The sequence below is a fragment of the Fukomys damarensis genome, unplaced genomic scaffold (genome assembly GCF_012274545.1).
Source record: "Fukomys damarensis isolate Sample0158 unplaced genomic scaffold, DMR_v1.0_HiC HiC_scaffold_36, whole genome shotgun sequence".
In the NCBI taxonomy this organism is placed as follows: Eukaryota; Metazoa; Chordata; class Mammalia; order Rodentia; family Bathyergidae; genus Fukomys; species Fukomys damarensis.
The window spans coordinates 18,349,926-18,365,037 of record NW_022900948.1 but is presented as its reverse complement, the minus strand read 5'-3'; the positions used below and the strand labels follow the sequence as shown (position 1 = coordinate 18,365,037).

Here is a 15,112-nt window from a genome sequence, read left to right as displayed (position 1 = left end):
CTTTAGATCCAGCCACCTCTGGAAAAGCCTCACCTATGACTGCATGAGACTTTGAGGGACATCTAGACACAAACCATAACATTCTTTCCCTGGACCCCCAAAGATTCATTCTTATCCCTTTATGCACAAGGCATTTTAGTCCATCTCCAAGAGTTGCCAAAGTCCTAACAATTTCAGTACTGCTCAAAAGTCCAATTCCAAAGTCTCCTCTGAGGTTTAAAGCAAGCTCTTAGCTGTGAGCCCCTGTACAAATGAGAAGAAAGTTAAACACTTCCAACACTCAATGGCACAAGATAGACATTTTCATTCCCAAAGTTACGAACAGGGGCACACAAAGGAATGGGACCAAATCAAAATCAAATCCAGTATGGCAAACATTAAATCCCACAGTTCCACTTCCAGTATTCCACAGCAACTGTGGCAAATTGTGAACTCCAAAGGGTTTGGGTGGCTCAGCCCTTACAGTACGCCAGGGGTTGTAGCTCCCACAGCTTCTCTCTTGGGCTGGCTCTGCTGACTTGCAGTTTTCCTGACACCATCCATGTTCCTGGCTTCTAAAAACTTCTGGGGTCTCCACGCACCTTCCTGGCCACTGCCTGGCCTCCCAGACCTTCTACTGAAATATGAGTGGAAGCTTTCCTGATCCCACAATTCTTGTATTCTGTATATACCTAAAACCAGCACCATGTATATGATGCCAAGTTCTGCCCCTAACTACAGCAGTAGCAAGGCTTCCTTCTCTCTTGGCTGTAGGGGTCCAGTGCCTATGAACCAAATCCCAAGGGACAATTTCCCTGGGCTGCTGCCAGCCATTGTGGAACATGGTGCTCCAGGGGTATCTTTTCAAAGGGAAGTCTTTCACTTTTTCAATTCTGAGGCTGCAAAAAGGGTGGAGTCCTGCTGCTTCTTGTAATGAACTTAAGCCATCTTTTCTATTTTCCTATTCCCTTCAGCTATCAATATCTCCTCTGTTTTATCTTTGCAGTCCACAGCTTTTTCCTTTCTGGCCAAACTCAAAAAACTTTAAACCATTCTGTTGGCTTCTTTGCTCTTGATTCTCAACATAAATCTGGCCAAAAGTCCCCAGCAGTAGCTATGCCACCACCTCAACACTAGTCAGCCTTGAAATTTCTTCTACCAGATTAATTAGTCCAATTAGTCCACCACGTTTATCCCAGTGTCAGGCAGTCTTGGGCCATGAGCAAAATGCAGAAATACTTTCTGCCCAGCCATAACAACGGTCTGGAGTCCAACAGCCAATGCAGTCCTCCCTAGCAGAAACCTCCTGAGCCTGGTCTTTACTGGCAGCATTTCTATCAGCCTTTGAGTTTTCTGAGCTCTGACCAGACTCTCCTATCAAGTACAGTGTCAGGCATTCCAGCTCTACTTTTTCAGCTGGCATCTCCAAACCTTTCCTAACTCTTCCCCTTCCTACAAGCCAGCTCCAAAAGTTCCTAAACCACATGGTCAGGTAGAATCACAGCAATGACCCCACTTTTCTGGTAGCAAATGCTGTCTTAATTACTTTTCTCATTGTTGAGACCAAAACACCCGACACAGAAGTTTAAAAGAGGAAAGATTTATTTTATTTAGCTCACAGTTTGTAGGGGTTTCATCCACACTCAGCTGGTTCCAAAGCAGGGTGTGTGATTACTAAATTAGCACAATGATTGGGTTGGTACCACCCTCATCCCAGTAGCCTAGATAAAGTTAAAAGGGGCTGCTAAGTCCCCTTTGCTTTGCCTTCTGCCACGCCACCTTGCCTTGGAGACAGCAGATTATGGACTGAAACCTCTACAAACTGTGAGCTAAATAAACCTTTCCCTCTTTAACTTTGGATGATGGGTATTTTGGTTTCAGCAACAAGAAAACTAAGACACAGTCTCAAAATAAAAAATAAACAAAGGGCTGGGGATACAACACTGCAAAGGCCCTGGCTTCAATACACAGGAACTACAAAAATTACATACACATATTTTTTTCTCCTTGAGAAGGGTCTATAAACTTTATCACATTTTTTTAAAAAGCCTGTAGCACCAAAAAAAAATTTTTTTTAAAAAGACAAAGCCAATCTAGATAACCATTCAGTTCATCACTCAAGGTTTAGGCCTAATGAGTTTCTTATTTTCTATGTCTTCATAAATACAAAGGTACATGTGTGTACAGAAATATTTATCCATACATTAAAGTCCCATAGGTTAGTAGTTAAAAGCATGGACTTTAGAATCAGAATTCCTGCCTTTACTCTCAGTTCTGCTAAGTATTAGACAAGTTAGTTAATCTTTTTTTCACCTCAGTTTCCTCACTTATAAAATAAAGATAATAAAAGTACCCAAAGCTCTTTGTATTGTTTCACTATTCAATGGATTAATAAGTTGCAAAACACTTAATATGGAGACTGATATATAGAACATAACTTTATGAATGTTGGCTACCTTTATTACTATTATTATTATGGATGCATATGTGTGTGTATCATCTCTGATACTCATGGTTCCAGGATCCTCACAGATACCAAAATCTGTAGATGATCAATTATCTGCAAACAACCTAATACACATCCTCCTTCATACCTTAAGTTGTCTCTGGATTACTTGTAACACATAATACAACGTAAATACTATGGAAATATTTGTTATACTGTATTGTCGAGGGAACAATGACAAGAAAGAAATATGTATATGTCCATTGCAAAATAATATTTTAAAAAATATTTGCAATGTATAGTTGGTTGAATCTATGGCTATGTAACCCAGAGATACTGAGGCCTGACTTCATATTTATAAATACATATATATGTATACTCAAACATATTTAAAAATTTAATGGTGCTAACATTTAAGGTAGTAGTTGAGGAAAAATCAAGAAGGAATCATAAAACAGTAGCTCTACTAGTTATGGAGCTTATTACCAGATTCAGTTACTAGGTTGGGAGATGTTAAAAGCAAGGAGAGGAAATGAATCAGAGAGAGAATATGCTTGCTTAGAAATGGGCAGTATAATAAAAATTGTAGTTATATATATGTACTTATAAATATACAGTCAGGCCTCCATATTGCTGGGTTACATATCCACAGATTCAAATAACTGTTTAAAAGGTTTAAAATATTTGATGTCCAGTCACCATACCACTACAAATCAACTCATATCCTGTTAGCAGTAACAACAACATCAACCATTATATTTCATACATATTTGCAAATTTATTGTTTGGGTTACAATAAGAAAACAGTACTAATCTCTGCAGTATTTAGTGCTTTTTCATTTTGAGACAGTTCTGAAAATACTGAAGACTTGATTCTTTTACTCTGAGTCCAAGCTGATATAACAACAGTAATAGGCTATTACTCATTTTCTATTATGTGTCAGGTACCATGATAGATGTTTTAAAACCATTATCTCATTTAACTGTCACATAAGCTAAGTAATATAATCTGTAGTTTAGATGAAAAACCTGAGGCTCAAAAAAAGATTATGTGGCTTAGCCAATGTAGTACAGCTAATAAGTGATAAAGCTAGAATTCAAAGCCCAGGTTTATCATTTTAAAATCCATATACTTTCTATAATATTACATTGAATATTATTAAAATGTGTCTACTAATTTCTATTATCAGTTATGTCTCTTATAGTCATTCAAATTACTTTTATGTTGAGGAAAAGCTGTATATCTTTTAAATGATAACTATGAAACATATAAAGATTTTATGGTTTGTTTATATTGGTAGGGCCCAGAAATACATCTGAATCTAGTAGTTGTGGGTTATGTTAGAAGATTAATCCACTGTATTAGGTTAAACACTAGGGGTTGCTACTGAAATGATGTCTCTTTCAGGGAAGGCCTCTTCGGTCCTCTACCCAGACAATGGGCAGCACAGAAAGTGTGAGATTTAATTAGCTGTGTATGTAGAAAGAGACAATCATCTGTTTCCATGGAGTCAAACACATCACTGACATACTTCTCCATGGAAACAGAGCAGGGGAAAAAAATGCTAAAGTGAATGAATTCACTGAGCAGTTGGTGAACAAAGATTCAAGGAAAAATAATTATCTGTAGTACTATGTTACTAGTTTAGAGATAATCAAACAGGTATTCTGCAAAAGGATGTTTAAAATACAGTGAAATTTAAGATGAAACAGTTATGATTTTAGTACAAATATATGTGTTAAGAAATGCCACAGAGCAAAGGTATGACTGTCTATATACAGGAGACATGATGGGAAAATCTTTTTAAAAGATAAGCTCTGTGCCCTCAGTCAGTTAGGAGCTAGGAGTTCCTTAGATAAAATGATAAAAAAATAAGGAATTTACCAATAAATGTATCAGCTCTATACTGGTTTCCCATCATGATTCATTTTTGATTTTTAAGGATTTTCTTTTTGGAGTTATAAAATTATAGGAAAATTTCAAGTTTTACAATGAAACATATTAGCTAATTTGTACAACTAACCCTGTATAAATGTTTTTAATTTACAATATACCACATACTGTCTTCTTTGAAGGTTACATTTTTAATGAAAATGTTAAATAATTCATTTTATATGGCTCTTTTTTCATGAGGCGTCCTGATTTAAAATTTTTATTTCTTTGTGGAGTTTAGTCCTGACCTGCCTTTCAATTCAATTTAATTCAACTCTATTCACTTTTAGTCCTAGCCCTCAAGATGATTAAAGACTACCAGAGAGAAAAGACACTTAAAAGAATAAATGCAATATTTATTCATTGCTTCAACAAATACTTTTCATGTGCTTGGAATGTGCAAGTATTATGTTTAATTCTGAGGACACAAGGATGAATTAAACAGACTTAGTATAGTCTCACGGAGGCCACTAGCTTATGGAAGATGTTCAAATAGTCACATATGCAATAACCTGAGATGAGGTCTACGAAGGAAAGCTACAGGTTGCAAAGAGAACACAATGAGCAGACTACAACTGAGACTGGATTAGTGGAACAGGGCTCTTTGATGAGATGTCCTTATAGAAGAGAACTGCAGGGTGACTAAGAGTCAGAGAAAAGGAAAGCCTATTAGGTCAAAGCCTGAAAGAAAAGGGCTTGACAGGTTTGAGAAACAGAAAGAAAGCAAATTTTCCTAGGAAGAGAGTGGTGAAAAATAAGGTTAGAGAAGGAAAGGGGTACACGTACACTTTTCCATTTTATTCCAAGTATAATGGGAAGTAATAAATTTGAGCAGGAAAGTGATATAAGTATATATACTTTTTCATTTCAAGCTGAGGTAGAAAACAGCAAAAAAATTCAAAATGGTAAAACTAAATTATAATGCTCAAGGGTATTAATACAGTAAAATAACAATGTAACAATTACTAGAAAAGTCAAGATAGGAGCTGGGGTATCACTTAGTGGTAGAATGTGTGTAGTAGTGGCTTAGTGTCTTTAACACATACAAGGCTTAACATGAACAAGGTCTTATCTCCACCCTCCTACCAAGGTCAAGAGAGCAAGTTAGAGAGATGGGGAGAGTACATTAGGGACTTCTGAAGGTACTGACAATGTTCAGTTCCTTGCCCTAAGTGGTACATTTGTTTTATATTTGTATGTACTTCTCTACATGTAACATTAAAATGAGAAAATGTTTTCTTTCCTTTTTTTTTTTCTTTTAACAAAAGAGAGAACTGAGGTGAAGTGGGGACAAAAGATACAGATAGCTCAAGAAGCTTGGATTTTGGTGAAAGAGATTGGTAATTGCTTCCCTGTCCATTCCTCTATTTCTTTTTAGAACAGTGTATCATAGTTTATCTTAGTTTTCACTGGATACATCAGGGAAAGATTTTTTTTAGCCTCCTCTGTCCTAGGAATGGCTCTGTGTCTAACTCTGGTCCACCATTTTAATGACAAACTTCTTTCCCTGCACTCTCTCTTTCCCTCTTCCCGCTGACTGGACTTTGACTGCAAAGATAGAGTTTTCCTTTGACCCAGAGATGGAAGCCAGATGGATGGTGAGTATGGCAGAGTCAAGCCCTGGCAGATCTCTGACTGATTTTGTGAAGCTGAGATGTCTACCTTCTACAGACTGCCCAAGTACCTTTACGGTACAATGAGAATGAAACAAACTGTACTTCTTTCTTCAATAAGCCACTGCTGTAGCAGCTTAACTGTGCACTAATACAGTTATGAATGAAAGTTGCAAGATATGGCAATACAGAGAGGAAAGAAAAAACAAAAGATTTTTAAATAAAGCAAAGAGTAGAGCATGTTTTAATATTAATTTAGAGTTTAGAATACAAAAATGGAAGAAAGGATTGAAGAGATAGTAATCTAAGGTTTTTAAAAAATGGAGCAGGGCCAGAGATTTAGCTCAGTGGTTCTGACGCCAGCCTTGAGTTCAATCCCTGGTACCAAAAAAAAAAAAAAGGAGCAAATTCCCTGAGAGCAAATTCTGCCCCTGATAAGTGGGACAAAATACGAAGTTTATGTGGAAGAATTGGCCTTTGGCAGGAAGAGAAATACTTGCTCTGCTTTAGCAGAAAGAAAGAAGAGGACGGGTGCAGATGTAGAGAGATTTGTAGATATCATGTTGATAGATGAGGTAGTTCCTACTTAATGTCTTCTTTTTCTCTAGGGAAGATAGAATACCATCTAAGAATGGAGAGAGTGACAGTTGGCAAAGGTTTCAGTAGCATGTGAAGTATGAAACACTCATTATGGAGAAATGTGACATGATGAGTAGTAAGTGTCGAATGCTTATTTGAAGTAGGGACTCATTAGTTTGCAAGTTATCGATTTTCCCGCCAGGTTCAACTGCTCTGGGATTGCCAGGAGTGGATAGATTAGATCCATCCAGAGCTGGGATTGCAACAGCCAAGTGAAACAGAGGTGAGGAAAACTGAATTTTTCCAAGAGAAGGGTTTTAATAATAGACCATGGAATCAGGATTTGGTTTTGGTGAAAGAGATTGGTAATTGCCTTCCTGTTCATTTCTCTCATATTTCCTTTTAGAACTGTGTATCTTAGTTTATCTTAGTTTTCACCGGCTATGACACCATCCAGGGAAAGACTTTTTTAGCCTCCTTTGTCCTAGGAATGGCTCTGTGTCTAACTCTGGTCCACCATCTTAATGACAAACTACTTTCCCTGCACTCTCTCTTTCCCTCTTTCTGCTGACTGGATTTTGACTGCAAAGATAGAGTTTTCCTGAATAGTGAGAAAAGTAAAGACAGAAACAGATGGGGAAAACTACAGAAGACAATAGACTGGAAGTTACAGTGAGGATGTGCAGCCACTGTTCTTCATTTAGTGAGCTGGAAGTAAAATGTGGGATGGTCAAATGAGTAAGAACTGTGACTGGAGGCAGCTGAGGTGAAGGTACAAGGTCTCTGTAGAGAAAGAGAAATTTTCATAGATTATGGTAAGTAGTTTTGTTTTAAAATGAGTAGGACTTTGTTCAGTAGCGAATAAGGGAAGGTCATAGCAGAAACGAAAGGGAGGGAATAGAATGTGTGGAAAAAAATTAAACAAAATTTATGGTGTACTTGGAATGAGAAATAACCATTAGCTTTTTCAGAGATTGGGGAATAAGAGTAAAAGTTCCTGGAGATATAAGACGAAAACAAATTCTGAAGGAATGAGTATGAAAGAGTAATTTAGATAGGATTTTGCAGCCCAAGTCATCAATAATGACATTACCAGACATTAGTGTGTGTAAAGATTACAAATAATATATATTTGTATTGTATTTACTCTCTTTGGGACTTCTGAATATGTGGATTTATGATTTTTGTAATTCTACAAAATTCCTAGCCATTATGTCCATAGATACTACTTCTCTCCTATTCATTCTGTTTTCTTTAGAACTTCTACATTGAACTTCCTTTTTTTCAAAATTAGTATGTTTATAGCACATTATGTTTACATTCCTTGTGGGGAATTGGTACATGTACATACCACATCTTAATATGTTCATCCCCTCTTCCTTCCTTCTCTCCCCCTTCCATCCATTTCTTGATCCCCTTTTTTGTACATGTTTGCAGTACATAATATTTATATTCCTTATGTGGGCATTGGTACATGTACATAATACACCTTAATTCCTTTTCCCATCCCCTTTTCTACCTCCCTCTCCTCTCCTTTCATCTCTTGATCCCCTTCCCTTTTTGTACAATTCACTTCTATACATCACTTATACATATAAAGAGGAACACAACTGTGTCAATTTTAAATTATAAATTATAAACATTAGTACATTGAATATATTATATATTAAATGTTAAAAAATCTGTATCCACTTTCTCATTCTAGATGTCATTAAAAGAGCAATTAATTCCCTTTCTAATAACACAGTATCAAGGTTCACTGGCTATTATGGCTGTTATCTAAAATGTTCCCCCCAAAAGTTCGTTGTTTTAAAGGCTTGGTTGCCAGCTAATAATTTTTTGGAGGTTATGGCATCATGAGGGCTCTAATTTCATTAGTGGATTAATACATCGATGGGATTGCACTTTATTGGCTTTATTGGGAGGTGGTGGAAATGGGAGGCTCAGCTCTTTCGTTCTGTTTCCTGAGTGCCGTGAGGTAAACAACTTTACTCCACTATACTGTTCTGCCTCCTCAGGCACGCAGCAATACACTCAGACAAAAAAGGACTGAAACTATGAGCCAAAATAAACCTTTCCTCCTTTAAGTTGTTTATCTCACATACAGTGGTACCTTGGTTCAAGAACTTAATTCTTTCTATGATTCTGGTCTCAGAATTGCACATGCCTTCAATTTGGCTGCAACCAGAATTGTGGAACAATTTTTTTTAACCAGAATTGCAGAAAGAATTGTTTGTAAACTCAGGTACCACTGTATTTTCTTAAAGTAATGAAAGTTAACTAACAAGAGTACCAAGTACACAGAAATTTCTCAGGTACTTTTCACATAATACCAATCCATGTTTTTAAATTTCGGCACTCAATTACTTTCCTGTCCAAATATTGGAGTAAATATATAAATACCAATATATTTCCATTACAATATATGGGTATATTGCAAATTCAAACTAAGATTAACAAACTCCCTTAGCACAAAGAGCCATTTTTATAGTTTTTGAGAGGGATGCTTACCTGTGATGAGCCTTTGAAGTGTACCCTTATCTCCATTAACTGCAGCAGCATGAACCTGCGATGCTAATGAAGAACCAGTAAAAGGAAAGTTCTCCGACTTGTTCATAGTTGTCCCAACAACTAGAGCAGCCTGAAACAATGATTTAGTCAATGAATACATGCAAGAAACATTTCTGAAACATGCCTTATGAGGTCCAAGTGTGGGTGTTGGAAAAACATTTTGCTAGAAATATTTCACTACAATGAAAACAATGTAGTCCTAGTCCTAGAACTGTGGCAAATTAAGTGACATTAGTACAAGTTGCTTATCTATAAAATAAAAGGATTGAGTGCTTTTAAAACCATTCTCAAAGACTGAGGGGGAGGGGAAAGACCCAATATTTAACATTAGGTACAGGATTCAATGAGCACAGTGACTTCTACGCTAATACAGGTAATATGATTCCATGTAATACTAAACATTAGAATCAAGCTGTAGATCAAGCCAGAAAAAGGATATAACAAACCAGAATAAACTAGATTTAAGCACTATTTTAAAAGACATCTAGTTCATATATATATATAGAGAGAGATATATATATCTCTCTCTATATATACATATATATATGTATGTATACTTGTTATATAGGAAAAGAGAGACTTCCCTCTGATAAGGGTGTTCCCTCTGATAAAGGTGTTCAAGCAGAGGTTGGAATTTGTGTGAAATATAGCCAGAATTCAAACATCTTCTAAAAAGGAGTGAAAGGAAGATACATCAATGATGTTAAATATACTTGCTAAACCTAAGATGCTCTATCAAAAATCCAGAGTTGAAAGCCAAGAAGTACCAAGGAGGCAGGAGATGTAAGAAATGTAGGAGTTATGGGAATCATGGCAAACTGGAACATACAGTACATACTTATGGTAAGTGAGCAGCCATTAATTGGTTCCAGTTAATTGTTGCCATTAAGGTAGGCAAGTTTCTTCCAATTTCACTAAAAAGCTTGTCATTCCAATTTTTGTGCCTCCTGGGGTTTTGGGAGTTTTGCTCCCAAAACTCTGGGTTTGCTCTACAACCCAGATATTGACAATGATATTTGGTTCAAATTCCTCCTTAGGGAGAAAATGTTTCTTTAAAGTATGGTAAAAACTCATGTTTATTTTGCTAGCAATTTAAGACAGAGGCAGAAAACATAGAGGAAAATGGTATTGTGGGACACTTATGTCTGAGCTTGTCTATCATGTCAGAAGAACCACTAATATAATCATATAGAGGATTATATTAAAGTCACTTGGGCCATGGATGGGGGCGAGAGGAGGAGGAGGAGGAGGAGGAGGAGGAGAAGTAGGAGGATGAGGAGGAGAGGAGGAGGAAGAAGAAGAAAAGAAGGTATATTAAAGTCACTTGGAGAAGTCACAAAACTAAGGTGGAGACAGAAACATGGTAGAATGTATCTATGCCTGAGTTCTAGGTTGGGTTGTTAATAATCAGCAGTGTGTCCTTAGACTTTCTCAACTTTCTGGATTTCTGTAAAATATGAAAAATGAAAAGTGTGGACTATGTTCAGTCATTCAACAGGTGCCAACAATGTTGTAGGCATTGTTCTGAACTCTACACCCTCTCATTTTAAATACTAAGAGATTAATTTTAGGCACATCAGAATCACAAAAATGTTCTTTGTATACTCTGAGAAACACATTAAAATTAGGTTTCAATTGTGTCTATATGTATTTACATGTTTCATTTCATAATTCTCAGCACTTTGCTTATAAGATTTAGAGTTATTTGGTGCTCAGTAAATGTTTATTGAATGAAAGGTTATAGGCTGAGTACTAAGTCCAAAGGGTAAACAGGATCAAAGTTTAATTTCTTTTTTAATTCCTCAGTTTAACTATATTTGGGTTCTGTCAGAGAGATAGCTAAGTAATACAGAGATAAGGACACTGCCACAGAAGTTAGGAGATCTTATTCTTGGTCTTTGCCACTGACTTAACTTTGTCACCCTGGGAAAGCTATTTTTTTTTTTTTTAGAAGAAATGTTTTGTGAATTGTTTTTTATAGATGAAAATCAAAATGGCTTTGTTAAAAGTGCTGTAACATACAAAGGTACCCATCATCTTTAACTTGTTACAAAACAAGCCAGTTGATAATCCTAACTGTACAAAACTATGGGTATTGTAGTCACACACAAAGGAATAGCAATTTTCTTTAGGATGAAAGGGTGGTTGATTATGACAGATATCAGGGCTGACAAATGTCAGATATGGTGACATTTGAGATGGCATTCCAGAAGGAGATGGGGTAAGGCCATTTTAGGCAGCAGGAAAGCTGAGGCAAAGGCAGGGTGTAAGGAGAACCACAAAAGCTCTAAATGCCGCCTGGGTGCTCAAGTAGTGAGTATGTTCCTGTCCTTAAGGGCACAAGGACCTGCTGAGTGTTAACAGAAGATCCTGGAGAGCTACTAGGGGCCAGGTTAAGATTCCTGTTTGGCCAAGGAATTCCTAATTATCCTTCTAAGCCATGCATTAGAAGCAACCATTTGGCAGTGAACTTTTCGGTTTACAACGTGCTATCCTACCTCTTGCGATAGCTACTCTTTACATGGCCCTCATAATCAATTAGGGATAAGACATTAACTCATTGAGGCCCTGAGTGGAGGCTCTCAACTTATAATGAAGGAATTAGCGCAGAAAGAGCAGGCAGCAGGTGAGGAGGCCAGAGAGGAGGCTCAGGTCAAGGATAAAGCCAGGACCGTGAGTCTGAGGCAGTGAACAGAGCTGTGCACACCGATCGATCCGAGCCTCCCAGTTAGGCCCTTTCCTACTCACCCTCGCCTCCTCCAGGACTGACGTCCCGGGGGCTGTCCAGGAGGCGACTCCCACAGGGCCGCCCCTCCCGCCCGGCGCGTGACACTACACCGGTAGGCTCAAAACCCGGGTCGCTGAAGCGAGGGAGCCCCGTCAGAAGGTCGCCGGAGGCGCTCGGCTGCCCTGCCTTCTGGGACTTGTAGTTTCTGTCTCGGGAAACTCAGAGGTGCACCGCCTTCTGCCCTTTCAATCCCACAGAACCTAGCGCGAGAGGGCTCGACGGGTCTAGTTTCAGGGACTGCTGGGAAAACAAGTTCTGGGCGCTCAATGAAATGCATGGTGACGGAAGTGCAGGACTACATTTCCCGACGTGCTCCGAAGTGGGCGGGACCCGGAAGTGAGGGCGTAAGAGGCCTCTTTGGAAGGTGTCCCGTGTGTTCACAGCTGGAGCTCCGGTTCGAGAGGACTAGGTGCTGCTGCCAGGGGGATCCTCAGCTGCTGCCGGCTCCCGGAGCCCAGCCCTTTCCTCTCCCAGGACAGCCCAGCCCAGTTCCAGCTACCAACGCGTGTCCCTGCTGCGGACCCTAGCGTTACCATGAATCCTGCGGTCTTCCTATCTTTGCCCGACCTCAGATGCTCCCTGCTGCTCCTGGTGAGTGAATGGGGGAATGACAGACTCTTCGACAGACTTACCGACCGCTTTCCGCCCTCGGCGAGGGAGAACACTGTTCCCACTCCTTTCTTACCTTTTCCTCTTGGCGCGAGGAGTGCACCGTCCCCCTCTGCCTTCACTTTTGCTATCTGTGTTTCGACATTCCAGGCCCAGGCTCCCCGAGGCCCTAGAAATCACAGTCGGGGGTTTGGGACGTGTAAACAGGAGAATGAATCCTGGGGGAGTATAGTACGTGGGAGATTCACGGCGGAGAAACTCCCTTTTACCCCAGAGTATGGGCGATGTTTCAGTTTAGGGGCCGAATGGACCTTGTGGTGCCTGAATCCGAGAGGACCGAGGATAGAACTAGTATTTTCTCCCACCTTTTCCCTTTGGGAAGGGTGTGAAGCCGACAGATTCTGGGGCCCTGTGGATCTCACTCTGGAGCTCTGAAACCGTGAGCAGGTTTGCAGAGCCATCTGTTGTGGCTTTCTAGGATTGGTTGGGAACCCGGAACTAGAGACTGGTTTGGTTTCTTCTGGGAGAATAAGAGTTTGAATAGGGTATGATTATCTGACAGGCTCAACCCAAGGGTCTCATTAAATCCTGTTACTGTCTTCTTCCTCCACTGAAGCGTATTTCTTTACTGCTCTTGACTCAGAGAATGACCAGGTCTTTTACATATTCACTCATTACCCAACTTCCTAACCTGCTCAACATATCCCATTTTACAAAAGAATCTTTCCCCAGTCCCTCTTCCTCCAAAGTACATCCTGACTGTGCAACCGAGTTGCACATGTTTCAGGTCAAATTCAGATAAAAGTGAGGGACAAACTGGATATGGCAAAATGATGTGCATTTAGTTGGGTTATTATCATACAAAATTTGAAAATATTTTAATTGTAGGAGAGTTTTAGAAAGCAAAGTAAGATGAACAAGGCCCATTTTCTTTGCAATTTAAGGAACATACAATTCATAGGAAGTTATAGCAGATTACAGGCAGAACTGTGAGTAGAAACAAGTTTTTTGATTAGCAGTGCTTATTTCATCATGTCACATTAAATTTCAATACTTGTGTTTGAAATAGCTTTTTTTTTCTTTTCTCTTTGTACTTATAAGAGGTATTTAAAAGCCATATATAGCACTTAGACCTTTTCAGAAAAAAAGCACTGTAAAAAACTAAAGTAAATGTCAACATATTTTTGAGAACTAAAAGTTGTATTATAAACATAGTAATATTGAATGATAGAATGTCTTATTGCCACTTCTTATAAGTGTACAATAGTGATTTCTATAGAGATATTCTTCATGTTGCTTTTTTGTGATTTCATTATATACATTGATTCATTTTTTTCTTCTAGAAGCATTGGTATAATGCTATTAGAGATTGCTGTATTTTTAAGGACTAAATGCTTACCTTCTTATCCATAAAATGGCTTGAATTAAGAGTTGTCTGCTAGAAATCATTTTTAAGTTATTGAAAAGTACAAAGGACAAAAAAATTCAGAGGAAAGAAAAGTTGAAACCTTGAATAAGGAAACTATATGAGATACTCTTTCTTCCATTGGTCTTCTTTGAAATGACTTAGCTTTTTGTAGAAAAGTAGTTCTGCTAAGTCCATATAGGATTTTTTTCAAATAAAATCTATATTTTACTAAAATCAAGTTAACATTTTGTTTATTTATTTATCTGACCAAATGAAGAATAGAAACCTAGAACATATTTTAGAGAATACTTGTCGAAGTGATCTGGAAAACAAAGTCCCAGAAAAGATTTAATAAACCAGAATTACAGGTCAAACTAGATTCATTTTGAGCACATTGTTTATCTAGTTTTAATATGCTTTTACCAGTTAGCAAATATTTGTAAAACATTTATCTAATCACAATTTTGAGTTGCTTACCCGACTGATAATTCTGAGTGATGGAACCTCCTTATTTGCTGTCTTATCTAACAAATTACATCTCTTGTGTTCCCCAATGTATTCTTTTCCTTGTCTTCCAACTTCTCAGATTTTAAGTTTATTCCTTTCCATACAAACATAAAAAACTCAAGTTCCCACTTAGTATGGAAACAGCTACATATTCTTTTACTACAATAAGTTTTTTTTAAGGCACTCAGTACCTCAGCCCTAAAGAAGTAGGCATATTTGAATTAAGTGGGGTTCATACCACTAGAAACATAATGCTAAACTTCTCGGGGCAAGTAACTATCTTTTCCTGATCTCAAAAGCACTTTAGAACATGCTCTATGCCTACAAAGCCTTTCCAGCTGGGTAACTAAACACAAAAACTCAACGTGATAATTTTCTTCCCAAGGATTAATTTTTTAAAATATATGTTATTAGTTGGCCCTTTTCTGCTTTTTTCTGAGATAGGTTTATTCAGGATTGCAAGTAATTTTTTTTCTGTATAAGTATTTCTTGGTATTATTTTTTCTGTATTGGTTGTATACAAGAGTTTTGAAAAAATGAAGAGAAAAAAGACTAAATTGGAATGAAATTGTCTTACTATATCCTGAGTAACTTCTTTTGTGGTTCAGAGATTTAATATTCTACTCCAGTTCCTCTATTCAAGATATTTTCTCATTAATCTTTTTTTTTTTTTTTTTTA

At 37.9% G+C, this 15,112-nt stretch overlaps 2 protein-coding genes across 6 annotated transcripts in view; one reads left to right on the top strand and one right to left on the bottom strand.

Annotated features, from left to right (window-relative positions):
• The window catches only part of Invs (inversin), a 137,021-nt gene extending 124,837 nt beyond the window's left edge, over positions 1-12,184 (bottom strand). For 3 of the 5 annotated variants that reach the window (XM_010614357.3, XM_019206106.2, XM_010614363.3), the window contains exon 1: positions 9,062-9,186. In XM_010614357.3, coding sequence (XP_010612659.1) covers positions 9,062-9,112 — 51 coding nt within the window. In that variant the 5' untranslated portion in view covers positions 9,113-9,186. Of the gene's footprint in view, positions 1-9,061; positions 9,192-11,869 lie in introns of those variants that run through there. The other 2 variants (XM_010614358.3, XM_010614364.2) reach the window with 1 other exon arrangement.
• A 68-nt stretch (positions 12,185-12,252) lies between these two features.
• The window catches only part of Erp44 (endoplasmic reticulum protein 44), a 93,293-nt gene continuing 90,433 nt past the window's right edge, over positions 12,253-15,112 (top strand). The window contains exon 1 of the mRNA XM_010614369.3: positions 12,253-12,500. Within this exon, the coding sequence (XP_010612671.1) occupies positions 12,444-12,500 (57 nt within the window). The 5' untranslated portion in view covers positions 12,253-12,443. The remainder of the gene's footprint in view (positions 12,501-15,112) is intronic.